The following is a 25632-nucleotide window of genomic DNA, read 5'->3' as shown; positions in this document are numbered from 1 at the left end:
TATATTTAGGAATCAAAGGCTTTCACTCCATTTATTTTCATTTTATTGAAAAGCCACCAGATACTAATTCAGCCTAGGACTGATTCTGTTCATGTTGCCCGAGGGAGCATGCAACCAAACACATGAGCTCCTCTGTCATGTGAATAATCAGACTCCCCATTGTGAATTGCAGAAATCTTTATTTCCATGCCTATGCAAAGCAGAGTGACATGCATTCATGTTTGTTCTAATGGGTACGCAGCACTTTAAGCTCTTCACTGTGAGGGGTGTTTCGGAGAGGAAAGAAAATACCGTGAGCACAGTCTGTGTTTTTGCAGGAAAGGAAGTTGAACCCTGCTTTCTGCAAGACAGTCTGTATGGTCAAAAAACACAAGTGTGTTTTCTTTTGTAGGGAGACAAAGGTGAAGCAGGTCCTCCAGGCCCACCCGGCATTGTGAGTAAGAGTCGTGTTTGGTGGTCCCCGAGGAGCTGGGGCTGCGTGCCCCCACGGCATTCCTAGAATGATGTCTGTGTGGAAGGAGGGCACACGCTATTTAAGATAATAAGCTTATATTCTGTATTGTGCGGAGTCTGGTACTTACTTCTTATTATATCTCGATAGTTTCTGCATTTCCTCGACCACGGACAATGACAAGACTTGCCCGTAGATAACGATAGGAGCAGAACATTTTGAAACTTTTTTTTTTTTAAATGGTCCATTAAGGAAGATGTTAGAAGAAACCAATCCTCCATAATTGGGCTCTCCCTAGCAAAACATTTTTATGTCCACCAAGAGCATTTTCCTTCTTAACCATGAGCATATTTTTACATGCGGGCCATCGGTGTATGCAGTGATTTTTTTTTTTTTTTTTTTTAACAAACCTTCGTGTTTGCACGTTACCTTGGAATGACCATCTCCGGTCGCGTGTCAGAGAGGGCTGCTGGAGCCTGCTGGCCCATTCTGTCCTCAGTCTTCTTTGGAATGATGGAAATGTTGTGTCATTTGCTGCAGAGCAGGGGCTGCTGCCGGTAGCGCGGAGCCCGGTGGTCTTTCTCGCCTGCACCCCATGTGCGTGCGCGGCCGTGAATGGTGTCTCCTTGGGCTGCACTCCCAGGACCCCGATGGCTGTGGGTGAGGCCAGAACCTCCTTCCCGGCGGTCGCAGGGCCCCCTTTCCATAGCTGTGATCCGCAGCCACAGCTGAGCCACCTGTTTGTATAGTCACCTCATCAGATCTTAATAACACCTGTCTTAATTGCTACAGACTATTTTAAGGACAATGTGCAATGTTTGACTTTGTCATTTTCCTTGAATTTCTCTGATTTAGAGTCATGGTGATCTAGTTCACACCTTTGTAATGTGTTCCTCCTGGCCTATGTCCCTACATCCTTGAGGAAGTTCACACATGGACCATTTAAAAAAAATTTTTAAAAATTAAAAAACAAAACTCAGCACAACAGAAAACCTCTTCCAGTAAAAAATTTGCATGTTCCTGTTCCTTCTCGCCAGGGGAAATCGGAGGGTGCCGTGAGAGTACTCTTTCTCACAATTCATATGGTTCTAATGTCGTGTCACTGGTGGAGCTCCTGCCTGGCCGCTCCTTACAGGAGGGAGCAGGGTGGGGGTGTGTGTGTTTGTCCCCACTTTCTGTGTGCTCACAACCCCTCCACCCACCCCCACCCCCGCTATTCTTTACTATCACCTTTCTTGAAAGAATTTGGAGGGGTGTTAGTGTCTTCGTCTGCACTGCACGCCCCTGCCTGCACTGCACGCCCCTGCCCCGACCCCCATGGTGATCTTCTCTCCTGTCATTCAGGCCATCGGCCCTGGACCCTTGGGAGAGAAAGGAGAGCGTGGGTACCCGGGTGCCCCAGGGTTGAGAGGAGAGCCAGGCCCCAAAGGTATGTCCACCACCTCCTCCTTCCCTCCCTCCCCCTCCCTCTCCACTCCTCTCTCTTCCTTCCCTCTGTATCCTTCCCCTTCCCTCCCTCCCTCCTCCTCTTTCTCCCTTTTCCCTCCCTCTCCTACTCTTCCTCCCTCCTTCCTTCTGTCCTGCTCTTATCCTTTACCTTTCTTCCATACTCCACCTGCATGCTCATGCTTTGGTAGCCCCAGTGGGCCTTGAAAGATTGTGTGGTGACTGAGGCTTTCAGACTCCTGGCACTGGGGACTCCCAGAGCCCATCTCCATCCAGCTCTGTGAGGCCAGGGAGGTGTGTTTCCACCAGTGTCCCACACCCCCCTGACCCTAGGCCTCCTGGGCACCAACACACAAGTTCCATTTGTCTGACTCTCTCCTTCTCTTTTAAGGTTTCCCAGGATTGCAAGGCCAGCCAGGCCCTCCAGGTGAGCATCCTTGGCTGATTGGCTTAGAATAGTCGTACAACATCTGTGTGGTTTATACCCTGAACATGTTTGTCGTGTACGTTGGCGATTCACAAGAAGTGACCACCCATTCTGTTGCACGTTTTTCTAGTTAAGACAGCGAGGTGCATTCACAGCTGTTGTTTGCTCTGAAAGTCATAGGAGATCATGAGGTTATGGATGTTCCTGGGGGTTCTCAAGTCCCACCTTTACTCCCTGGCTTTGACCTGCCCCCTGGCATCCCCCCAGACCCTGCCCCCCCCCCCCCCCCCCCCCGCTCAAGGACGCAGGCATCCCCCAGCCCCCTGGCCCCCTGTGTCTGCAGGCCCTGCATGTCCGCAGCCCCCTTGGTGTCAGTGCCCATGCTTCCTGTCTCCAGGGTGTCTTTGTTTCTCCCTTGGAACCACATTCAGCTGAAACCTCCCTCCCTGTCTAATTACCTCTGACCCAGCCTCTCAGTGGATTCCCACATGGCTCGCTTGTACTTAGTGTGTGATTGTATCATGCCTGCTGCTTAGTTAGTAGCGGGATTCCTGTGTGTGTGCAAATGCTTGCGTGTGCAAATGTCTGTGTCTTAACATCTCCCAGTCCTTGGAGCGGATCATAAAGGCCATGAGGGAAACCCACATGTGCCCCAGAATCCACACCACAGCTGAGCACCTGCAATCTGTATTCTTTTGGTTTTGTATGTTTTTTATTTATTTTTGTGTTTTATTCTTTTCAATTATTTCACCTTCTCTTTCTGACAGCTCTTCAGCTGTAATCTCTCCCAGAGCTCATTCCTTTTGCTGCCACAGACTGTCCCCCAGCTTTGTCCTGCATTGAGGACTGCTCCAGCCACGGGCACCTCACTGCCTGCCTTCCTGCTAAAGCTTATGGATCTGCCTTTCAAATCGCCCTTCTCTGTTTCTATCCACTTCCTTCTCTGTGGCTGTGAACACGCTGACTTGTCTGCTATCCTAGTGGACACGTTCCTCTGAGTCTCTCCTGGGCACGCACCACATTTCCTTTTTATCTGTCCAACTGCCTCTTGCAGTGTTGACAACCTCCTGTGAAGCTGCTCTGACCTTATCTGCTCCCCCCTGGTCAAAGCCTGGCCGCTCCCCGGGCCATGGGGTCCCCTCCTGGGGCCGAGCTGGGTGCTTCCCCCCTTCTGCTCCCTGTGGGGTCTTCAGCCGGAGCCCCCCGGTCTGCCCTCAGTCCTGCATGCACTGACAAGTGTGCGTGAGATTTAGTGGGATAGAGTTTCTTTGGCCACAGCTGCAGTTCCTGCTCTGGCGTTGGTCATCTTCCTGGGCACTCCTGCATCCTCTGAGCTCTGCTCTCTGTCCCAGGCTGCAGACACAGTCTGGCTCCTGGTGGCCGGGGTGAAGAGCAGAGGTGGCACCCCCAGAGCAGCCCAGGCTGGTGCTCCCCAGCGTTAGTGGGAGCCCCTCTCTGTGCCCACCACAGGGGTCCTGTCGTCTTGTCCCCGAACTTGAACTCAGTTTTTCATGTTCAGACCTGACATCATGCTCCTCCCAGAATGTCTTATTGTCTTACATCATGGCTGTTCCGTTTGGATTACCAACCAAGCTCCCACCCCCTAAGGCTCGTGCCCACTTGCCTGTGTTCGGTGACATTTTAATGCCCTGACCCACTAAGTGGAGGTAAAATTGATCCCTAGTGTTCTCATTCGTGTGGTGGGAATGCTGTTTGCACCAAGAGAAATTCACAGATTTTTTTCATGTCCGAGTTGTGAGTCTTTTTTCCTTAAAGTTAACTTGTAGGAGGTGTTTGACCACCATCCTTTATGGGGTGAGAAGCCTGTTTTTCCTTCTGTAGAGCAGTCTTTCTTCCAGGGACAGTCACTGGTCATTTCACTTGGAACAGTTAAGAAGGTTCGTTTGCGCTGCAGATGTGGAACTTGTGCCGTGGTTACGTCCATGAGGTTCAATTTTGGTTTCAGGCTTCCCAGTTCCAGGACAGGCTGGTGCTCCTGGCTTCCCTGGTGAGAGAGGAGAGAAAGGTGACCAGGGGTTTCCAGGTGTATCATTGCCAGGACCAAGCGGACGGGATGGACTCCCAGGCCCCCCTGGGCTTCCCGGGCCCCCTGGACAGCCAGGCCACACGAGTAAGTTCTCTCTGGGACCATTGCATGTGGTGTCCCGTGTAGGGCAGGTGTCGGGGCAGAGCTCACAGGGGGTGGGGAGGGCATTCCAGAGTTCACGTGCCACAGAAGACCAGGTGTCCGAGGACTTGTGAGTTTTCCCACTGAGGTATCTTTGCAAAATGAGTCATGCTGCAGAAAGGAATAGTAAAAATAAAAACAATAGAAGTGGTTAAAGGAATGAGAACTATGATAAGCAGCTCTGAGTCTCCTGGCATCAAAGTGAAGGAGCAAGGCAGTCAAGTTGTATGTTCTTACTGAAAACACAACATGCTCTTATTCATCTGGAGACACAAACTAGTGCCGGGACACAGACACACAGACACACACATACACACACACATGAACGAAGGGGCTGCAGGGGACGGTCTATGTGGTGACAGACAGATGACTGAATTCAGGGATGAGGGTACTGTGCGATGGAGATGGGCCTGGCCTGCCCACCACCATGGCCAAGCACAGCATATTAAACTCTTGCTCCAGTTCCCAGGGTCCTGTGGTCCCAAAGTAAGGTCAGTGCAAAATGTGAGTGAATCTCAGATGAGTTAATTCTCAGATGAGTTAATCTCAGATGAGTGGGAATAATAGGCTTAGGTTTTCAAGGCAGATCCTGCTGTGTCACAAGCAGGGTGTGCCCTCTGAACACCTGAGACCCTCGTCTTCTGTGGGGCTGACAGAAGGGGGTCCATCTGTGGCGAGTACTGGGCAGTCTATTTGCTAGAATTAAAACACATCATTAAGAAAGGGCGTTGTCATGGATGAGGCTCCACAGAGGCCAGGTGCAGACTGGAGGGAGCAGTGCATTCCAGGGTTGAAGCTTCACTGGCACAGGATCAGCATGAATTTTCTTTGCTTTTTACTTTTTTAAAGATTTTTTTAAATTTATTCATTTGAGAGACAGAGAGAGCATGAGGGAGGGGAAGGGCAGAGGGAGGGAGAAGCAGGCTCCCCCTGAGCAGGGAGCCACATGCAGGACTTGATGCCAGGACCCTGAGACCATGACCTAAGCTGAAGGCAGATGCTCATCCACTGAGCCACCCAGGCGCCCCCAGCATGAATTTCCTTTGTGGAGTTTCTGATGGTGGTGGATCATCCGTGACTTCCCAGCGATGTCCTCCCCTTTTCTCTGTGAAATGTGGGGAGTGAAGCTCAAGTAGTGAAGCGATTGCCATTGCAGGCCTCCTGACCACCTGCACTTGACCTCCAGGGGCTCTTGGGAAAACATGAGCCACACACCCACAAACACAGCACGAATAGTCTCTCCCTCGGCCTTCAGTTTGTAAACACTTGAAACTCACTTTCTCCTCTGGGCTTAGAGCAAAGTCATCAAACAGGAAGGTTTGCGCCTTACATCTGGCATTCTTTTCGAGAGAGAAAAGCCACCATTCTTGCCTCTCTGGTACCTGGTGACCCAGAGAGAGCTGGGCAGGGGGCTGGGAAGATAGATTGCAGCCGCTGCATCAGGTCAGAGGGAGGGCGCAGGGACAGAGCATGGGGGCCGGCGGCATTCAGGGCTGGGCATGGCCTCTTGGCTGGCCCTCTGTCTGTCCTGCTGGGACACAGCTCACGCACAGCATCTGGGCCACCGTCAGGACAGGAACGTCTGGGCAGGAGCTGTAGGTTAAATTGTTCACTGCATCATTTCTCTTCAGAGATACTGGAAAAGGAAATAGGAGCTCCCTCACTGTGTGTGTCTGAGCTATGAAACCCTACTTTTTCTACCAGAACCCACAACAGATGGTGTTTGCATTACCGCAGTTCATTTTTGTGCTGCTTTTCCTCCATGGTGCTCAGAGTTGAGTCGGAACCATGAGAGGTGTGTCCCCACAGACAGTCTGCATCTCCAAAATAACAATGACTTTGCTCTAAGTTTGCTTAGGAGAAGAAAAAGGAGTAAAGTTATTTGGGTCTCAGCTTTGACTTCATGTGTGTATGGCTTACATTTTTTGGCCTAGTTATTTAATTGGTAAAATAAGGATGGTGGCGTGTACTTGGCAAGATGGAAATGAAGGAAGATCCAAAACAGGGCTCATGAGCTGACATGTGCTTTAGGGTTGTCATGCAGGTGTTTCAGCAGGGACAGCTCGGGGTGGCACATGGCCGGATGGGTGCTGTGTGGGTCCTCTCTCCAAGTTAACATTCTAGGACTGTTTTAAAGCAAGCTAGAGCTGGGTTTCCAGCACTTAGCAAATCCCCTGAAAGCAGTTTGTCTTACAGTAGAGATTGAATAAGAGAGCGTGCAAGTCTGCTTTGGTTTGGTGAGAATGATCTTGTCACTTTTAAAAATCCATTTCAGACGGCATTGTGGAATGCCAGCCTGGACCACCAGGGGATCAGGGTCCCCCGGGAATTCCAGGGCAGCCAGGGCTGACGGGCGAAGTCGGAGAAAAAGGTGAGAGATGCTGACTGTGCCAGGGGTGGTTGGGGGGTGGTGTGTATTTATGCCTGTGGGTGGGCAGGAGTGGGGTCTTTCTTCTTGGAACCTTGTCCAAGTCCATTCCTAGGATGTGTCTCCTTACAGCTGCTGGGATGTCCTATTGTTGGGCTTCCAAGGTGGGGGGGGGGCGGGGAAGGGAGAGAGAAAGAGAGGAGGAGAGGAAGAGGAGAGAGAAAGGGGGAATGAGAGAAGGATAGAGAGCTAGCCGCCACCTGGGAGGCAACAGGGAGCTGTGGCCTTGTCATGTTAATGCTCTTGACTGTCTACACGGCCAGCAGATTAATCCCTCAGACTGATATCTTAGTGTGACCTTTGGGTTCAGAGTTTGAGAGTACCACATTCAAAGGGTAAACATCTTTCTTTCGAGCCAAATCACAGATGTGTGCTGGAACACTCACCATCTCTCCAAGTTCTGTTCCAATAATCAGTGTGAACAGATCAGCTGCCCTGGGGCCGGCCACTTGCCCCTTCGGCTTCAGCATTATCATGACTGTTTTCCCGTGTTTGCTCTGACACCAGCCCAGGACACATCCTCCTCTCCTCATTGTCGTGCAACAGCGGGTTCTCTTGGACAGCCCCTTATTGGTGTGTCTCTTAACAGCCACAGAGTAGAGTGACCAGGAGACTGCCCCCAAAACCAGCCCCACTGGGCACCATTGCTGGCTTTGGATTGCAAAGGATTCTTCCTTTTCCAAAGTCTATAGCACAAACCTACATGAAAACAGCTGCAGCTAACACCTTAGAACTCTAAATTTCAGAGGCCCCAGTGGAAGTGGTCTCAGGAGTTGTCAGGGAGTGCCACTGAGCATTCAGTGTTGGTAAAAAGCAACCCATACTTGTTGTTGTTTTAATTTTATTTATTTATTCATGAGAGACACAGAGAGAGGCAGAGACACAGGCAGAGGGAGAAGCAGGCTCCTCGTGGGAAGCCCGATGTGGGACTCGATCCCAGGACCAGAATCATGCTCTAGGCTGAAGGCAGATGCTCAACTGCTGAGCCACCCAGGCATCCCACATACTTGGTTTTTAATGAATCCTTCCAGTTACCAGCTGCTCAGTGCTCCCTGAGATGGGCCATCTCACTTAATGACACGGGGCCTTTGAGACGTCCATCCTGCCATAGAACCACCAGCCTGCCCAGTCCTTGGTCAGTGGGGCATCTCCCCACGAGCAAATCCGTGGGGCCCAGTACTCAGCTGGCTGCCAGCTGACCTGCACTGTCTCCATCCCACGGGAGTGGGGGGTGGGTAGTGTGCAGGACCAGGGCCTGGGGCTGAGGTGTGCCCGCCGGGCCAGGGTTGCTCCTTGTGCGGGGCACTCTGACTTAGGCCTGGTGTGTACCTAGAAGGCAGGCATTTTAAGGCTCAGGACACAGGTTTATCTGAGACACTACATGGCCTTGTAGCTTAGCTTGAAAATCGAGATGTGAGATGTGACAATTTCCCCAGTCGCAATTTCCTCCCCTGAGTTCTATGCTACAGCCTCTCTTCCTCTCCATCCTCAGGACCAGGGCAGGGGTGTGTTCCTGCTCTCCTGACTTCTCACTCCCATGGGTCACCCCTCAGCCTGTAACCCAGGTGTGAGGGCCAGGGCTTCTGTGTGCAGTTTGCTGAAAAATGCTCAATCTAGGAGAAAAGCTGTGAGATGTTTTAGAGACAAAGATAAAACTAGAGTGATCAGAGCTTTCCAGGTGGTTGGGCAAGCTGCATTTCCAGGCCACTTTTTGGTGAGGTGGTTCCCATCCTTTTGCAGGGCGGAGGTTCCGAGGGTACCTGCAGGACCTGTGGGTGTGTGGTGTTTGCGGGGGGGGGGGGGGGGGGCGGTGGGCAAAGGGTGTGCCCCGGGACAAGTGCACACGGCCGGCCAGCAGGGGTGCCAGGGCGCATGTCAACACGGTTAATGGCAGCTTGTTCTCACTGTGTTCCGCCACTGTGGACGCTAATGGTCATGTGCACATATGTGTACCCCTGTGTTCCCTTTGTAGGTCAGAAAGGAGACAGCTGCCTCGTCTGTGACATGGCAGGACTTCGGGGGCCCCCTGGGCCACAGGGCCCCCCGGGAGAGATAGGTAAGACCCCAGAGCTGAACGGGACCCTCACAGTGAAACGAATTTTGCGCCACGAGGGACCTCAGTTTCTACATTCAAAACTAAAGCCTAATAATGAGGATTTTAAGTCCTACTTCCAGGATTTTGTCCACTTTGTGGAAAATCATCAAGCAGACTTAAAAATTAGCACCATGAAGATTTCTTAGTAAAAGGACAATAGTGCACAGTTCCCTCAAACAAAGTGAAGGGGATGTGTGTGGTTGAAGTGGTCCCCGGGTATGTGTACCCATGGGGGCGGGGGCTCATCAGCAGTTGCTTGAGTGGTGCTTGTCTGAGCCTGGGGCCCCTGCTTCCCCTCTGAGGCCCGCTTACTCTGTGGAGGTTCCTCAGACATCGTCCACTTGTGTGAAGATCTCCGCGCCCTTGAATCTTGAAAACTACAGTTTGGGGCGTTTGAGGACGTGTCTCATCTGTGATGTGCTGCATCTCCTTGTCTTCCAAAAGGTTTCCCGGGGCAGCCAGGGGCCAAGGGTGACAGAGGCTTGCCCGGCAGAGATGGTCTGGAAGGATTGCCTGTGAGTAAACCTGTCTGAGTTTGCGTGCTTACTAGAAGTTGCCTGCACACCGACTAAGAATGGTGCATATCGTTGCTTTGGCAAATACAGCTTCTGCTGTATGGTTTGGGTGCAGGTTCAGTATGGCTTTGTGGAGCAGTCTAGAATCATTCCCTGTGTCCCTCACCCAAGGATGAGCAGGACTGTTGAGTCCAGAAGGCACATCTCAGTTGCCTGTCTCCTCACCTGCCCTGTACCTGTGTCCAGGTGCAGCTATGTGTCACCTTCCTGCTGGGGCTCTGGGGGCTCTTGAAACAAACGGTGCCACCTGTAAGCAGCTCCGCTTCATTGCGCATCACGCCCATAACTTACAACCATGTTAGTAAGTTCAGCGCCAGCATTTTCTGTGGGGAGATGGAGGAACACAGGCCTGTTTCCTTGGAGGAATTCAACATTTTTTTATTCTTCTCTCACAGAGGCGTATTTTGAAAATCCCTGTCACCAATATCTATTGTGAAGATGCTTTTCCAAATCTGTAAATTAACTAATCTCTCTCACATCGACGTGAAACCTTTAAGTTAAATGAAAATCAGCTCCTTAACTTTCCTAGTTTGTTTAAAAAAGAAACCATTGAATAGAAGAGAATTGCCATAATCCCAGCCACTGACGGGCATTTTACTGCCCATAATCAGCTCTGTCTCTAAAGTGCATGAACCTTAGGGCCTGGTTCTTGGATTTTCTTTGTTCTTCTAAGCTCTAAGCCTCAATGAGTTTCTGCACTTTTTTTTTTTTTAAGATTTTATTTATTCACGAGAGACACTTTCTTTCATTACTGCTTTCCCTTTTGCCTTTCTTTCTTCTTCTGTCACAGAATGAAAGTCAAATCTTTCGCATTATTCCTTTTAGTTGTAGCTCTTTAACATTTGCAATTTTTAAAACTATTACTGGCAGCATCTATAAAAGCGGGTCAGGGCAGAAGTGAGTTGAAATGGCAGCAGAGCAGCTGGGATTGAGCAATCACCTCCTCCTTTTGAAGTTAGATCTTGGGATTCTGCTTCCAGAACCTTTCTGGTGCCTGGGGAGCTAAGTTACAAGTCGCAATTGTTTAAAATAGTTCTAAATAAATGAGAAGTTCACATAACTGGGAAGCCCTGACTCTGGTGGGGATCAAAGACAGAAGAGCTTTGAAGAAGCAGAAGAGGATGCTTTTAACCTCTGGACATGGTCTTTATCTACTTGGCCTTCCTGGAGACTTCCTGCCTCCACTCTGCCTGAAACCCCATCCAGATACCAGCCCCCCAGCCCCACATCTTATAAAAATGGGAAAAGAGGGAAAAGTCCTGATGAAAAAGAAAACAAAGCAAAGGTGCTACATAACTTCTAACACCCTGCCTTCCCCATCAGGAGCTTCTTTCTCGGCAGATAGCCAAGGTTTCTAAAAACTGTTTTTTGGGTAAATACTTTAATTGAGGAGGTAGTGTAATTTTTGTCATATTTGAGGCTGTAACTAGCTCACAGATTGGGACCCTCTCATTTCGAATGAGGCTGGGGCTACAAGAGGTGCCTGCGAACCAGTGGAGCATCCCGGAAAGTAGATGATGAGAAGAGATAAATGCTCTGATTTCCCATTTGATTTAGACAGCATTTCTGTGACATGTCCTTTTGAAGGCCGAGGGTTGGATTTTGGGAAAGACAGGCAGAAGAGGCTGGCTCCTGACAGGGACCTGAGCGGGTTTTGGGGCTGTCGGGACAAGTTGAAAGGAACTGTGACACCCCACAGTGGCAGCACTTTATAGAAGCAGATCACGTCGTCATTGGATCTCCTCCAATTTATGGAGCCACGGTGAAGTGTTCAAGGCAGCGTTTGATTCCTCATCATTTATGTCAAGAGATGTAGATCCAAAGACCTTTGAATTGCATAAGATGAAGATGTTCTGTGGCAGAGAAGCCACAGGAGATGTCCTAGGGTCAAAATGTCACCTTTCCCCCCCCCAAAAAAAATCTAGATTTCTTCCTTGAGTAATAGCCATCAAGGTCACCATTATTAAGATAAAAAAATTATATTTCTGGGAGGCCTGGGTGACTCAGTTGGTAAGCATCTGCCTTCTGCTCAGGTCATGATCCCAGGGTCCTGGGATCGAGTCCTGCATCAGGCTCCCTGCTCAGTGGGGAGTCTGCTTCTACCCCTGTTCCTGCCCCCAGCCCCGTCTCTCATGAATAAATAAAATCTTTAAAAAAACTATATTTCCTCGCTGTATGCTCACAGTCCTGGAAAACTGTATTTCTAGGCTGTGAATAATCACCATAAAGTAACACTGATCCTTCCAGGTTGAGAAAAATATACGTTGGTTGTAATTTCTTATATTGGTGTATATTTTTTATGGTGAAATTGCCAGTTCAACTCCTACTTCAATCAGCACCTCCCTAACTGCAGACACAAAGGACGCAGACTTAGAAGGCCTTAGGCCGACCCTCAACCCCCTGAAAGACCAGTGGACAGAGAGGGACATGCAAACAGATGTTAAGAAAACAGAACAGTTTCCTGTGATGTGGACCATACACTATCCTGTAGAAACCCAAGACACCCATCAGGAAGACTTCACAGAGGGGTCTATGTTTAGCTGGGATTTTACCTCTAGATTAAAAGCTACAAAATATGACAATACCTTTAAAAAAAAAAGATTTTATTTATTTGAGGGAGACAGAGAGAGCGCAGAAGCAGAGAGAGAGAGAGAAGCAGACTCCCTGCTGAACAGGGAGCCGAGTTGGGGCTCAATCTCAGGACCCCAAGATCATGACCTGAGATAAAGGCAAAGACACATAACCCACTGAGCCACCCAGGCGCCCACCACAACTAAATTTTAATTAAATAATGAATTTTCCATGACCCTCACCAAGGTTCTTTGAGTGTCTGCTCCCTCACCTGCCAGGTGGTGCTTTCAATATTTTGCTGGCACAGCTGAGTTCAGAGTCAGGAGTGGTGGGCCAGGGGCTGTGACACACAGTGGGCTCATGATAAATCTCGCCCACCCTAAAATCCAAAGATTGTGTGAGTTTTGGTCTGTCCCTTGTCGCCAGTTCCTTCCTCTCTGTGTTGCACACCCACACAGGAGTGCGTGTGCACGTGTGAATGCATCCAAGAGCCGTTGCAGAGGGAGTGTGTGAGAAAGAATTCAAATTAAGTGAATTGTCCAAGAGTCTGAATCCTGCCAAGTCAGCAGGGAGGCTGAGAGATTTCTTTCTTAGGCCGAAGGGAACAAGTACTTGAGACAATTACTTGAAACCTTGTGAACCCCAATTCTCAGAGTGGCTGGAAGAGAGACCATCTGTGGGTGTGGGCGTTCCTTGAAGATTTAACTTTCCAGGAACTGAAAAATGTGCTAGGGTGTGTCTCCTGGGAAAGTCCATTCTATTCTGCTGACTCCTCAAAACAGCGGGGATGGAGCTGGCTGGTGCTCACTCCCCAGACTTTCCTCTCTTACCATCCTGCCCTTGGATGCTTCACCCATCTGCATCCGAAAGTCCTTTCTCTAGTTCCTGGGCTCAACAAGTCACACACTCTGCAGCTTCCAACACTTTCTCGAATGTTCTCTTGAACGTCAACGGTTGTAAGGGACATGCAAGTTACCCAGGCTGGGTGCCCGGTGCCCTAGCCTAGTCTCTGTTTGCAATACCTAGTAAAGACCCTTTTTAAGGTATTTTTAAGAGAAACAGAAGTGAGAGGTCAGATCATGGCTTTGTCACAGAACTATTGGCTTGCTTATAGAAAATATGTAAGATTAAACATATTGCCATTGTTTCGAGGAGGTGGCTTCTTAATATCATTGTTGGCTATGTAACAAGCATGTTGGCTCATTTTGTGGACTGACGTCTTCCTCTTTGTGCTTGTAGGGTCCGCAGGGTGTACCGGGGCTGATGGGCCAGCCAGGAGCCAAGGGAGAGCCTGGCGAGATTTACTTCGACGCCCGACTCAAAGGAGACAAGGGAGACCCAGGCTTTCCAGGACAGCCTGGGATGCCAGGCAGAGCAGGGTCTCCTGGGAGAGATGGCCATCCGGGGCTGCCAGGCCCCAAAGGCTCCCCGGTATGTTTATTTCCAGACTGGAAACATGCACTTTATGAGCGGATCTTCATTCATAAAGAATGAAGAAATGGATTATTTGAATTGTTATCTATATATTTTCACTTGGATGGTGATTATGACACATGAGCTGGTTCAGTGGTTCTCGGAGACACTTAAGTCTGCAGACGTTGGCGTTGATGCTGTTGATGGGAACAGTGTGGGGGCAGTGCACGGGTGTCTCTGACGCATTTTGGGCCATCAGAAAGGCGTCTGTATGTTGGGTGTTTGGATGTCAGATAGTGACGTTTCAAGTTAGTGGCATGCAAGTTATACTTGAAAAGACAGTTCCAGATCCAAATGCTGCAGTCTTTGAAGTGTGTCCATGTGTGGGGAGGGAGGGTGCCTGCCCAGCTTAGACAGGAATGCTGGTGTTATTTATTAACTGCCAGTTGACCTTTGTAGGAGAGTAGAAGTCAATAAACACCATAAGCCAGTTAAACTCTGATACTTATTTACTACAGATGGTGGAAGAATGTGAGATGAACATGCATTGGTATGTCTGCTGATAACGTGTCTTTTTCTCTCTGCTTGTCAGGGTTCAGTAGGATTGAAAGGAGAGCGTGGACCCCCTGGGGGAGTTGGATTCCCCGGTAGTCGCGGTGACATCGGCCCTCCTGGGCCTCCAGGGTTTGGCCCCATTGGCCCCGTTGGTGACAAAGGACAAGCAGGTTTTCCGGGGATCCCTGGGTCCCCAGGCCAGCCAGGTGAGGCCTGAGGACCTCAGGTACACAGAGCTCTGGGGATGGGAGTCTGGTGTCACTTCTTCAAGGAGGTGGGCAGATCCCACCCTATTATAGCCATACTGTACCTTGTTCACTCACGTAGAAAATGAGCCAAGTAATGTGTAGACCCTGGCTGTAAAGCATTTGAATTTATAGATGCCTTTTCTTATGATAAGTGTACAGTACTTCCAGGTCAAGTTGGGCTTTTCCGAGGAAGGGATACCAACACGAGCCTGATTTTTTTTTTTTTTTTCTCTTTACCTATGCTCTGTATCTCCTTGGCGAACTGTCCATTTGGGCTTCTGTATGTTCCAAGCCAGGTAGTCTCATATCTCTCCTGATGGGTGGGTGCCTGTTGACTGATTCTGAGTGGTTTCCGCCTCACCATTGCTGTTGGATGCTATGCTGGTTTCAGCCACTTGCACACTGTGTCTCACGTGGGTGTGTGTGCCAAGCGCTACACTGACTGGAGAGGCATCGGTGGCCAGACAGGTGTGGGCCTGCCCTCCTGGTGCTCACTGTCTGGGGCTTGGAGGAGCATATGGAGCAAGGCTGACACACTCAGCCCACTCTCATGCCCTGTATGTTATGGGGACAGAGGTGGTAAAGGGGTGACCCCAGGCTAGGCACATGGCAGGCTCCTGGGAGCTGTCCTGTCGCCTAGAGCATCCCAGGCTGACAGAGGCTGGGAAGGGCGTGGGCACAGGGAGGGAGGGAAGATTCCGTATTAAGAAATATCCTAGTTGTAAAAATGAATTAAGGGCTTCAAGGGCTTTGGGTGATTCAAGGTAAGGAAAGCTTGAACAACGTAGTAACTAAGTAGTAACTAAGTAGCTGCATGACCAAAGCACCCACGAGGACTCTGGAGGAGGAATTAGGTGACAGGTGCCCCCCGGTATTTGGGGGGACACGTTCTAGGGCCCCTCTAGAGACCTGAACCTGGGATAGTACTGAACCCACACACGCTATGTTTCTGCTGCACGTACAGACCTGTGACGAAGTTTAATATTAAGTTAGGCCCAGGAAGAGATGACCAACAGTAACCAGGACTGATGACCACGTAGCATGATGAACATAGTGTGCATGTCTCTCTGTCTCTCAACATCCCTTCCTGTCCTGTGTTCACCCCTTTTCTTATGAAGAGGGGACGTGACAGCGTGCCCTAGTGGCGAGGTAATGTGAAGTGAATGACATGGGCACGTATGCAGCGTCAGGTTACCGTATAGATTCCGAGCCGCATCATCTGATTCCACGCTGTGGTTGATGGCGGGGAACCAGACACACAAAGTAAAACTGTTGATAAGGGGAGACGACTGTATAGCCTTCATGCTCACCTATGTGCCACTTCTGTCACAAGCCATATACCCAGCCAGTCTACCTGAGTTTTATCAGGTCCTATCCCACTGGCAACTCTTTCTCATTATGTCATAGTGTAAAATTCAACATGTTCTCCAGCGCAGGGCCTGTTGGCCTGTCTGTTGGATGTGCAAGCCTAGCACCCTAACGTATTTCTCATTGTCATTCTCATTGTTTGTGTGGTTAATGAATACCAAACACCCAGTTATGTCTCCCTTGGTAATTGTTCTGGGTTTAGCAAGGATCTCAGAAATGTTTCTTCTCTGACCCTCTTGGGGGCTGAGAAATCCTGGGTTTGACCTTGGAACACCCTCATCTTGGAAAAGGGACCTCAGATCTCTTTCCCCAGAGCGAGAGCCTGACTCCAAAATCAGCCTCTCAGGTGTTCTTTGAATCTGAAAACTTGCAGAGCTATAAAAAAGCATCAGACCCTTTTTGGCCAGAAACTACCATTGGAAAAGCCAACTGGGGCACAGATGCATCCTAGCAGGAAGGGGGGGAGGAAGGTTCCTGATGGAGGTGCTAACACACTGTTGGTCAGCTGTCTGCATTCTGCAGCCTGCTTGGCCATCCAGACCTAGGCATCTATGGGATGAGAAACCTTGTCTTCTTTGATCTGCCAGAGTCCTGTTTACTGTGGTGACATTAAAGGCTTGTTCCCAGACTGGAACTGATAGCAAGTATCTGTTGGGGTCAGTCGGTTGACATTTCTCTGAGTCTATAGCTAAAGAATGTGTTGGCTTTTCCTGGGAAGCCCCACGTGTCTTGCATCCATATAGGGTGTGTGAAGAGTCCATGCACAGGTCTTGGAGGTGACCCCTGTGGTCCTCTCCTATCAGCTAAATCCTGACCCCCAGTGGATCTCCCAGGCACAAGCGCCCAGGGCTGGGCTGGACCTCCTGCCCCTGCTGCTCCACATGGCACACAGCCGCCCAGCTGCATGCTTGCAGATCATGCTGAGTCACCCACTTAGCACATCCTGAAGATAATTTGCCACCAGATGAACATGATTTAGGTCTGCCTCAAAGCAACTTAGAATTGGCCTTTTCTGATAAATTGAAAGAGAACAGTAAAAGTGTTTTGACTTTTTTTGAGACAGGCTAAGTAAGAAATTTCTTGGGGTCATCTTACCTCTTGTTATTATTATAGATTTTCTGTTTTTTTGTGACTCTTATGTTGGGCTCTTAGGGAATACATGTGTCAAAACTCTAGGTCCTTGTGGATATAAATTTTGGGGAAAAGAGGAAGAGCTCTCTGTGAAGGATTCTAGAAAGGTAGAAGCAGGAAGTGGAGGCATGCAGGTGGGGCTGCTTTGCAGGTACATAGTGTGTTAGGGACACGATGCAGGCTCTGTTGCATGGAGTCCCTACTCAGGACAGGATGCAGGCCCTCTTGCTGTGTCCTTGCTCAGGACGGACGGTATGCAGGCTCTCTCACATGGAGTCCTCACTGAGGACAGGATGCAGGCTCTCATATGCTGTCTTTGCTCTTCCCCCAGGTCCCAAGGGTGAAGCAGGAAAAGTTGTGCCCCTACCTGGTCCCCCTGGAGCACAGGGACTTCCAGGATCCCCAGGTTTCCAAGGGCCGCAAGGTACTTTTAGCGTTCTCTTTTGCCCGGAGGTACACTTGGAACATTCACAGGTTTTTCTCACACTGCCTGTCGGTCTTGCTCATGACAGGTGACCGAGGTTTTCCTGGAACCCCAGGAAGGCCGGGCCTCCCGGGAGAGAAGGGAGCTATCGGCCAGCCAGGAATCGGATTTCCAGGGCCTCCTGGCCCCAAAGGTAAGCCTGCAGGACAAGCCCCTGGGGCGGGGCCTGGGATGGGGCCAATGCTGTGCCCACAGCCCACTCAGGCCCCACCGTAGCATCTGGTCCCTGGCTGGTGGCCGTTCTGTTCACTGTCGTGGGAATTCTAGGGGAGAAGAGGGAGGCATGGATATGAGCACACCGGTTAGCAACTTGCCCTTCAGGAGAGCTTGCCAAAGTCCAGAGGACAACAAATTCAGTTACTGAGGTGGTGGGGGAAGCAGCGCCTCCCAGTGGCGCGGGTTGGCTGGAAGCGGGTTGTGACCATAGGATCCGCAGCCACCTGCGAGGGGAGCTGGGCCTCCTCCTTGGTGCAGGAGATGCACAGAGCAGTCGGAGCTGTGCCAGGCTGGATTTGGATCAGAGGGTGGGGAGCTGGGGACCACGGGGAGGGGGCTTTGCTCTCAGGGGAGAAGGTCCCCACACCACAGAGCCTGGATCCATGTGGGGCACTGACGTGTTAGAACCACAACTTCTTTTTGGAAACAGTAAGACAGTAAGAAGGACAGTTTCGCCGTTTCTGTTGCTTCCCTGGGTTGTGGGTCTGTCAATCCTGCGGGTGGGCCCAGACGTGGACTTGCCGTCTCAGACCTCGGTCCAGGGCTGAGCAGGCGCTGTGCACAGTAAGAAACATCTCTTTCCTGTTTGGGCCGGTGTCCTGACCCCAGTCTTACTGGCCACGTGAGCAAACCCAGTGGAAAGAGCTCTCCTAGCTTGTCACACCTGCCGGCTGGGCAGTGTGGGGCTGGGCCGAGCCCCACACTCCTCTGGGCACTGTGTCACGCCCACACATACGCTCATGGCCACTTCCGTCAGGCTTACACAGCAGAAGGCCCTCAGTGACCCTCCAGGTTCCCGGGGATAGTGCCAGGCCTTTTACCTGTTCCCAAGCCCTACCTGCTTTCCTGGGAGCGCCACACCGCCATCGCGAGAGGGAGAGGTTAGCGGGTAAGGTCTCCTAATTGGAGGCTGGCTGCCCACTTGCACAAAGTGGCTTGGCGGTGTGGATGCTGGTGGGCGGTTAGGTCCACTCTGTCAAGACCCTCATACCACAGCCCCACAGCATGTGTGATCGGGTTTGCACCTGGTCATACTTGCAAATCACTGTGGTCCATGGACCTGCACATCCTGCAGGGGAAACTTCGTGCACAATAGAGCCATGGGGGAGCTATTAGCCCATCAGGCCCTGTAGGGTTGGGGCCCAGACTATCACTAAATGCACCATGCACATCCATTGTGGTGTGGCCACGTTCAAGGACCCATGGTCTATAGCAGTGCTGTTCAAACTGGAGCATTTCTGGGAATTCCAAGGCGTCTTGTGAAAATGCGGGTCTGCTCCCGTGGATCTGGGTGGGGCTCTCGAACAAGGTGGTTATGTTGCCCCAACCATGGCCACACATGCAGCTGCAGAGTGTGAGTGCCACCGTAGGCTGCACATGCTGTGGTGGTCTCTGATTTGTTCGGGAGGTGGGACAGGAGGAGAAACTGAGAGGAAGGAAAGGAAGAGGGGACAGGCGGGAGAGAGACGGGAAGGATGGCTGGTGCCGCATGAGGTCCATGGCACCCAGGCTGCCCCAGCTGGCGCAGGTGGCTCCTCCAATGGCCAGGGTGACCTCATGTTCCTCTTAGAACCACCTCAATAGGGTTCCGTGTTGTTGGCCAGTCTAGTCGGTTCAGGGGCGTCTGAGCAAGAATGAAAGAAGTGAAGAAAGTGGGGAATAGCATTAGTACATCAATGACTTTTTTTACTCTTCAATACAGGTGTTGATGGCTTACCTGGAGACGTGGGACCTCCTGGGAGTCCAGGTCGCCCAGGATTTAATGGCTTACCTGGCAACCCAGGTGTGCCTGGCCAAAAGGTGGGTACTGAGTATTGTCTGGATTGCTGTTCCTTTATCCTTGTTATGAATTAGACACATAGATTGTGGTTTATTAATATCGGGATACATTGCACCTGCGTGCTTTGTGTATTAAAGAAATAGCACAGGATAGAAAAGAAGGAAGTGCATAGTGCGTGGTAGTTGGTGTTCGTGGGAGAATCATTTCTTCTGGCTTTAGGAGTTCGTGCTTGCCTATGTGTGTGCCGCCTCTCGGGGTACAGTGTGTGTCTTACTGGGAATGGCAGGAGAAGGCTGTGGGAAAGCCATCTAGGACGGTCTAGTTTTACTGACATTCTGGTCCAGTAATTCTTTGTTGGGGGGCTGCCTTGGACATGGTGGGGTCTTTAGCCACCTCCCCCGTGGCCTCTACCAGAGACACCAGAGGAACACCCTGCATTCACCCCCAGCTGTGACAACCAAAACTATCTCTGGGCATTACCGAATGTCACCCAAGAAAAAATACGGCCTTGATTGGAGACCCATGGGCTAGCATGACTTCGGGACTCTCCTTGCCTCAAACATCCCCTGCCTTTTGCTAATACTTGAAAATTCTGCTCGGCATGTGTAGCTGATCAAGGGTTACATCTCTTCCTGTTCTGATTATAAGGAAAGGAAGTGAAATTGCTGGAAGGCTTCATGTGAAATAGGGGAAAGGGTAGTAGTTTCACCTTGCCAATGAAAGAGCTAGCCTGGCCTGTTCCCTTTCTATTTGGAGGGCAGGTAGAGGCTGTGGGGATGGAGCAGGTGCGCACACGGGCAGGTAGAGACTGTTGGGATGGAGCAGGTGTGCACACAGGCAGGTAGAGGCTGTGTGGTTTGGGCAGGGGCACATGTGTTCTTATTAACCATCTGCACTTACGCCCTTGACTTGATGAGATCATGGAACATGCTGGTGAGTTGGCTTCTCTGTGCTTTGGGAATTTCCAGGGAGAGCCAGGAATTGGTCTGCCAGGACTCAAAGGATTACCTGGTCTTCCCGGCATTCCTGGCACACCTGGGGAAAAGGGGAACATTGGAGGACCAGGCGTTCCAGGAGAGCATGGTGCTATTGGCCCCCCAGGCCTTCAGGGAATCAGAGGTAACTTCCTTTTTTTTTTTTTTTTTTTAAGATTTTATTTATTTACTTATTTAGAGTGAGCAAGCAAGAGAGAGAGGGAAAGAGCATGCACAAGCTTGAGCAAGGGGAGGGGCAGCGAGAGAATGGGGCTTTCAAGCCGACTCTGTGTCTTACAACCCTGAGATCATGACCTGAGCTGAAATCCAGAGTTGGATGCTCAACCAAAGAGCCACCTGAGTGCCCCAAGGTGACTTCTTACAGACAAATCTAGATGGCAGCAGGGGCTGGGCCTGTGTATTTGGTGTCTGCGGAGCACCTATTGGGTGTTCTGCCAATGTCTGTTGAATGAATGATGGAAATCGTAAAAGGCTAGAGCTTATGGTCTTGTGTTGTGGTTTATTATGTGGGTGGGTAGCCTGTGCTATGAAACATGCTGTGATCTATGTGCAGTTTATTGACAATTTCTTCCCATTCAGGTGACCCAGGACCACCTGGATTACAAGGTCCCAAAGGAGCTCCGGGCGTTCCTGGAATCGGCCCCCCTGGAGCAGTGGGCCCCCCTGGAGGACAGGGACCACCAGGGTCCTCAGGTGATGGGACATCCTTCCAGAATTATTCCTCCCCAGGGCATGCTCACAGAGGGGAAGGGATTGGCCCAGGATTAGTGCCCCCTCGTGAATAAGAGGCACTTTGTGACAACAAGTCTGATTGTTCACTTAAAGGAAGAGTTGTGTCTTTTCCTCCCACTGGGCTTGGTTCATGTGCCAGGGAGCCTCCCCTTATTTAGTGACACTTTTATCTCCTTTAAGATGACTGGCGTCTCCATCTTACCTTTCCGTGGGGGGTTAGTAAGTTGTGGATAATGTGTAAACTAGTTGGTGCATGGCTAGGAGCTGCCTTTAGTGACTAGTCCTGGAGCTAAGTCAGTGCTGGTGGGCTGACAAGACGATCCCTGAACATGGATGAAAGGCAGCTAGTGTTTCGAGCGAATGCTGCAGAGAGGCCTGGGGGTGCTAGCAGGGGTGACTGCTCCCCACTGATGGCAGAAAGGAGGGCATGGTCTCAGACCCAGACCTTGGCTTCCAACGCTGCTACCCAGGACATTGGGAGCCCCTTGGCCCCCAGCATGGGTATGCACACTCATATGGCCCTCAGAAAGCTCCAGCTAAGCCCAAAAGGGTGCCCCGCAGAGCTCCCCACAGATCCTGCTAACTGTGCTTGCTCTTTGCTCACCTCAGGCCCTCCTGGAGTGAAAGGAGAGAAGGGCTTCCCCGGATTTCCAGGCCTGGACATGCCAGGCCCCAAAGGAGATAAAGGGTCCCAAGGGCTGCCTGGCCTGACAGGACAGTCGGGGCTCCCTGGTCTTCCTGGACAGCAGGGCACACCGGGAGTTCCAGGGTTTCCAGGTAAATGATTTGTGCACTCCTGCCCCTGTCTGTCCATGGACCCATAGCATCTGCAATCAGTGTTTACACTCCTTCCATCTGGCCACAGGTCCCAAGGGAGAGATGGGCGTCATGGGGACCCCAGGGCAGCCTGGCTCCCCAGGACCAGCAGGCCTGCCAGGATTGCCAGGAGAAAAAGGTAGGGAGCCAGCACTCCAGAGGAGCCCATCTTATGTCTGTGTCTCCATGTCTCTTGGAAACTCCTAAATGGGTATAGGTCATATTTCATTGCAAGAGACAGAGGAAATATGTCCAGAAGGTCAGACAAGGGTTGGGAAGACCCCCTCCTCCAGTGGGAACTCATGGTGAACGGTGCATGTGTGGGCAGGGGCTGTGCTCTGCAAAACCAGAGAGAAGGCAGGCTTTCAGGTGCTCCTTATTGGCACACTTGAGGGGTTTTTGTTTTGTTTTTTAGAATTGGTGGGATCTTCAGTTGTACGAGGTCATAGAAACGGAGTCCTTAGAATCAAATTAGTAAACTGGGCAAATTTAGAAGTCTTAATTTTTATTCCTTACCTTTTATTTAAAATTGGTCCAAAAATAAGTTTTTTAACAAATTGACTTTGTGAGATATAAAAATAGTCATTTCGTTAGTAGAACAAGGAAATTCCCATTTTGATGGTTTTGTATAGACTTGAGGGGAGCTGTGAACAAGCATAATAAAAGTCCTTAGGAAACAGGGTAAGTGTAAAAGATTTAAACTGATAATAAGCAGAGTCACATATATTTTATAGTTATCAGCAAATAATGAATACTGAAAAATGTTTTTCCTGGTCATTTGCCCCGGGCCAGATTCTTCTGGGTAGCTTAGACACCTGCCATGTGATGCCTTTGTGCTGCTTTTTGGACAGGCTATGAGCTCCTCATTCCTCCCTCAGCAGTGGCTTCTCCCAGGCAGAAGGAGCGCCACACCTGTCACTGCCTCCAAGACCCCTGGCCAGTTTCAGCCGTGTCCTCTCTTTCCTCTGCAGGAGACCACGGCTTCCCAGGCTCCTCGGGACCCAGGGGAGACCCTGGCTTCAAGGGGGACAAAGGTGACGTGGGTCTGCCCGGCAAGCCTGGCTCCATGGACAAGGTGGACATGGGCAGCATGAAGGGTCAGAAGGGAGACCAAGGAGAGAAAGGTAAGTGGCCAGAGGGTCCAGTGGCAGTGGGGCTGGAAATACAGGCCTGACCACCAGCTCTCCACTGATGATAGCAAACTAACCTATGTTTCTGCCACAGTTTGCCTTTAAAGCACACGTGGCTCATTATGACTTTTTTTCTGTGATATGCAGGACAAATTGGACCAACTGGTGATAAAGGATCCCGGGGAGATCCTGGAACCCCAGGAGTGCCTGGAAAGGATGGCCAGGCAGGGCATCCTGGGCAGCCAGGTACGAGTGAAGTTCAGGTTCTCTCCACAGTAGGAACTCATGCTAGGGAAGTGTCAGCACTTTTCATAGGCCTTAACCTGGTGGGTATTTCTCTGTTTTTCTAGGACCTAAAGGTGACCCAGGCATTGGCGGAACCCCGGGTGCTCCTGGACTCCCTGGGCCCAAAGGATCAGTTGGTGGAATGGGCCTACCGGGTATGTCAGATTTAGATAAGGTATCTTCTTTTTAAAGAAAAGAATGTGCCTGTGCTGCTTGAGACAGGTGTGTAGGGTGATGAGTATTGCCCTGAGGGGATAATCCTGGCACATGTGTCTTTTACACAAATGCACATCTTCAGTTCTCTGTGTTCTCCTGCTTTGGGATCAGTGGCACTTGGCTGACAGAGTGACCATTGCTTAAAAAAAAAAAAAATCACAATTCAATAAAATAGAACATGGGCTGCCTACTGTCACCTTCGATTACCTCCAAGTGACTGTCCACCTGGTCACAATCTCCCCAGTGCAGTCTGGTTCCCTACGTGTGGGCCAGCTGCTAGCACCCTTTGGTATCAGCCTAGAAGAATCTCTGGGCTCCTCTGCCCCAAACCTGAACTGGCCCCAGCTCTGCCAGCAGCGTTTGCTCCCATCAGGAGGCTGGTGAGAGGTGGAGAGTGCTGGGTCCGGGGCTAGTGCCTCTCAGAACTGGGTGGGAAGGGAAAGCCAAGCGGGGCAGCCAGCCTTGTTGGCCCTCCCTATGCCTTTAAGAGGCATCTGATCACTCCCATTTGACATAGAAACATCAGGCTTGCTGTTTACACCTGTTTGTAAATAGGTCTGGGTAACAACATAACATAATGAAACCAGGTATGCATCTACTCTTGGTGGCCTGCCTCACAACCCCTCAGATTCTTCTGGATAGTGGGCTACAATTGTAGAATAAAGAACATAAAAGCCCTTTGTCATATTGCTGAGAAAATAAATATGCTAAGGGGTTAGTATATTTCTTCTCTCTCTTTATTAAATGATGGTTTCTAAAAGAGGACAGGTGCTTCCTAGTGTGGCACTACTATGCTGTGGTGACTGGCATCTGTCTACGTAACTAGGAGATTGATGAATGAAGGGATATGTGTTCTTTTACCTCATTCTTGACGGCTGTCAAGGTGCTGTTTTATTTTTAATATGAGTACCCTCTAAGCACACATTCACGTTTCATTGTCTGTTTATAGGAACGCCTGGAGAAAAAGGTGTGCCTGGAATCCCTGGCCCACAGGGTGTCCCTGGCTTACCTGGGGAGAAAGGAGCAAAAGGAGAGAAGGGGCAGGCTGGCCTTCCTGGCATTGGAATCCCGGGCCGGCCCGGGGACAAGGTAACAGCCTCCTGCTTGGAAGCCTCCTGTCCCGGCCATCTGAGAGTCTCAGCACGTTAAGTCACTCATAACACAGAACAGGTTCCCCAACTTACTGTAAATTACCCCTCCTGCCCCCTCCTGTCCACCACACCTTCTTTGGGAAGAATCTAGAGGCTGTTGGGAGAGAGGCAGAGTGAGTAGCAAGTTCTCAGGGGTGAAGAGGACTGTGAACAGTAGAAACGGAAAGCTGGTTCTTTCGTTCTGGTTTCCTGTTTGTCCTTGTTTTTTGCACATGGACTTTAGATTGTATGTTAGAAAGCTGGAAATGGAAATCTCCAGTGCAGCACTGATTTCACCAAAGTGTGTACTGTTATCCAGAGGGCGCCCACAAACACATGTCCGGGAACAGATATAAAAATAATGAGCCAATGTCTACTCACAGGGAGAGCAAGGGATCTCGGGTTTTCCGGGAAGTCCTGGAGAGAAGGGAGAGAAAGGCAGCGCTGGCGTTCCGGGGATACCCGGCTCTCCAGGCCCCAAAGGATTGCCAGGGACTGTCGGCTATCCAGGTAGGTCAGCCAGGCCTCCTCCCGAACTTGGGTTTGAGGATGACAGACAAAGATCCAAACTGATGGCCTTCCGGTGTCTTATTTTTCACATCAGGAAGCCCTGGACTGCCCGGAGAAAAAGGTGACAAAGGCCTCCCAGGATCAGATGGAATTCCTGGCATCAAAGGAGAAGCAGGTAGAGACCACTTTTTAGAACGCGGATGAGGGCCTGTGGACACGAAGCCAGGGCCATCGAGGCTGAGAGTTTCCCTCAAGGTGGCGAGTCATGGACCTCAAAATGTCCCCAGAGGGCCCAGCCCTCCACATCTCAGATGAAACCACCACATCTGGGGGCTTCCATGGTCTTTTGGAGGCCTAGCCACCAGTTAGGAGTTAGAACCAAAGTTGCTGAGCTGGCTGTGTAGCTAGCTCCAGTAGGTTCCAGAAGTAGGTTGTGTGTTGT

At 50.6% G+C, this 25632-nt stretch overlaps 2 protein-coding genes across 3 annotated transcripts in view; one reads left to right on the top strand and one right to left on the bottom strand.

The window, feature by feature from the left end:
- Window positions 1-25632, bottom strand: part of COL4A2 (collagen type IV alpha 2 chain) — a 538879-nt gene that overhangs the window by 265267 nt on the left and 247980 nt on the right. The window lies entirely within an intron of this gene.
- The window catches only part of COL4A1 (collagen type IV alpha 1 chain), a 141652-nt gene that overhangs the window by 97023 nt on the left and 18997 nt on the right, over window positions 1-25632 (top strand). For both annotated transcript variants that reach the window (XM_049099369.1, XM_049099368.1), the window contains exons 18-39: window positions 392-433; window positions 1796-1880; window positions 2289-2324; window positions 4291-4455; window positions 6788-6883; window positions 8913-8996; window positions 9480-9550; window positions 13421-13612; window positions 14187-14355; window positions 17228-17320; window positions 17409-17513; window positions 19299-19396; window positions 20345-20495; window positions 20951-21064; window positions 21713-21880; window positions 21969-22058; window positions 22891-23043; window positions 23197-23295; window positions 23400-23489; window positions 24500-24639; window positions 25064-25190; window positions 25285-25365. In XM_049099369.1, the coding sequence (XP_048955326.1) occupies window positions 392-433; window positions 1796-1880; window positions 2289-2324; window positions 4291-4455; window positions 6788-6883; window positions 8913-8996; window positions 9480-9550; window positions 13421-13612; window positions 14187-14355; window positions 17228-17320; window positions 17409-17513; window positions 19299-19396; window positions 20345-20495; window positions 20951-21064; window positions 21713-21880; window positions 21969-22058; window positions 22891-23043; window positions 23197-23295; window positions 23400-23489; window positions 24500-24639; window positions 25064-25190; window positions 25285-25365 (2449 nt within the window). The remainder of the gene's footprint in view (window positions 1-391; window positions 434-1795; window positions 1881-2288; window positions 2325-4290; window positions 4456-6787; window positions 6884-8912; window positions 8997-9479; window positions 9551-13420; window positions 13613-14186; window positions 14356-17227; window positions 17321-17408; window positions 17514-19298; window positions 19397-20344; window positions 20496-20950; window positions 21065-21712; window positions 21881-21968; window positions 22059-22890; window positions 23044-23196; window positions 23296-23399; window positions 23490-24499; window positions 24640-25063; window positions 25191-25284; window positions 25366-25632) is intronic.

The sequence above is a fragment of the Canis lupus genome, chromosome 22 (genome assembly GCF_003254725.2).
Source record: "Canis lupus dingo isolate Sandy chromosome 22, ASM325472v2, whole genome shotgun sequence".
Taxonomy (NCBI): Eukaryota; Metazoa; Chordata; class Mammalia; order Carnivora; family Canidae; genus Canis; species Canis lupus.
This window is presented reverse-complemented; position numbering and strand designations above follow the sequence as displayed.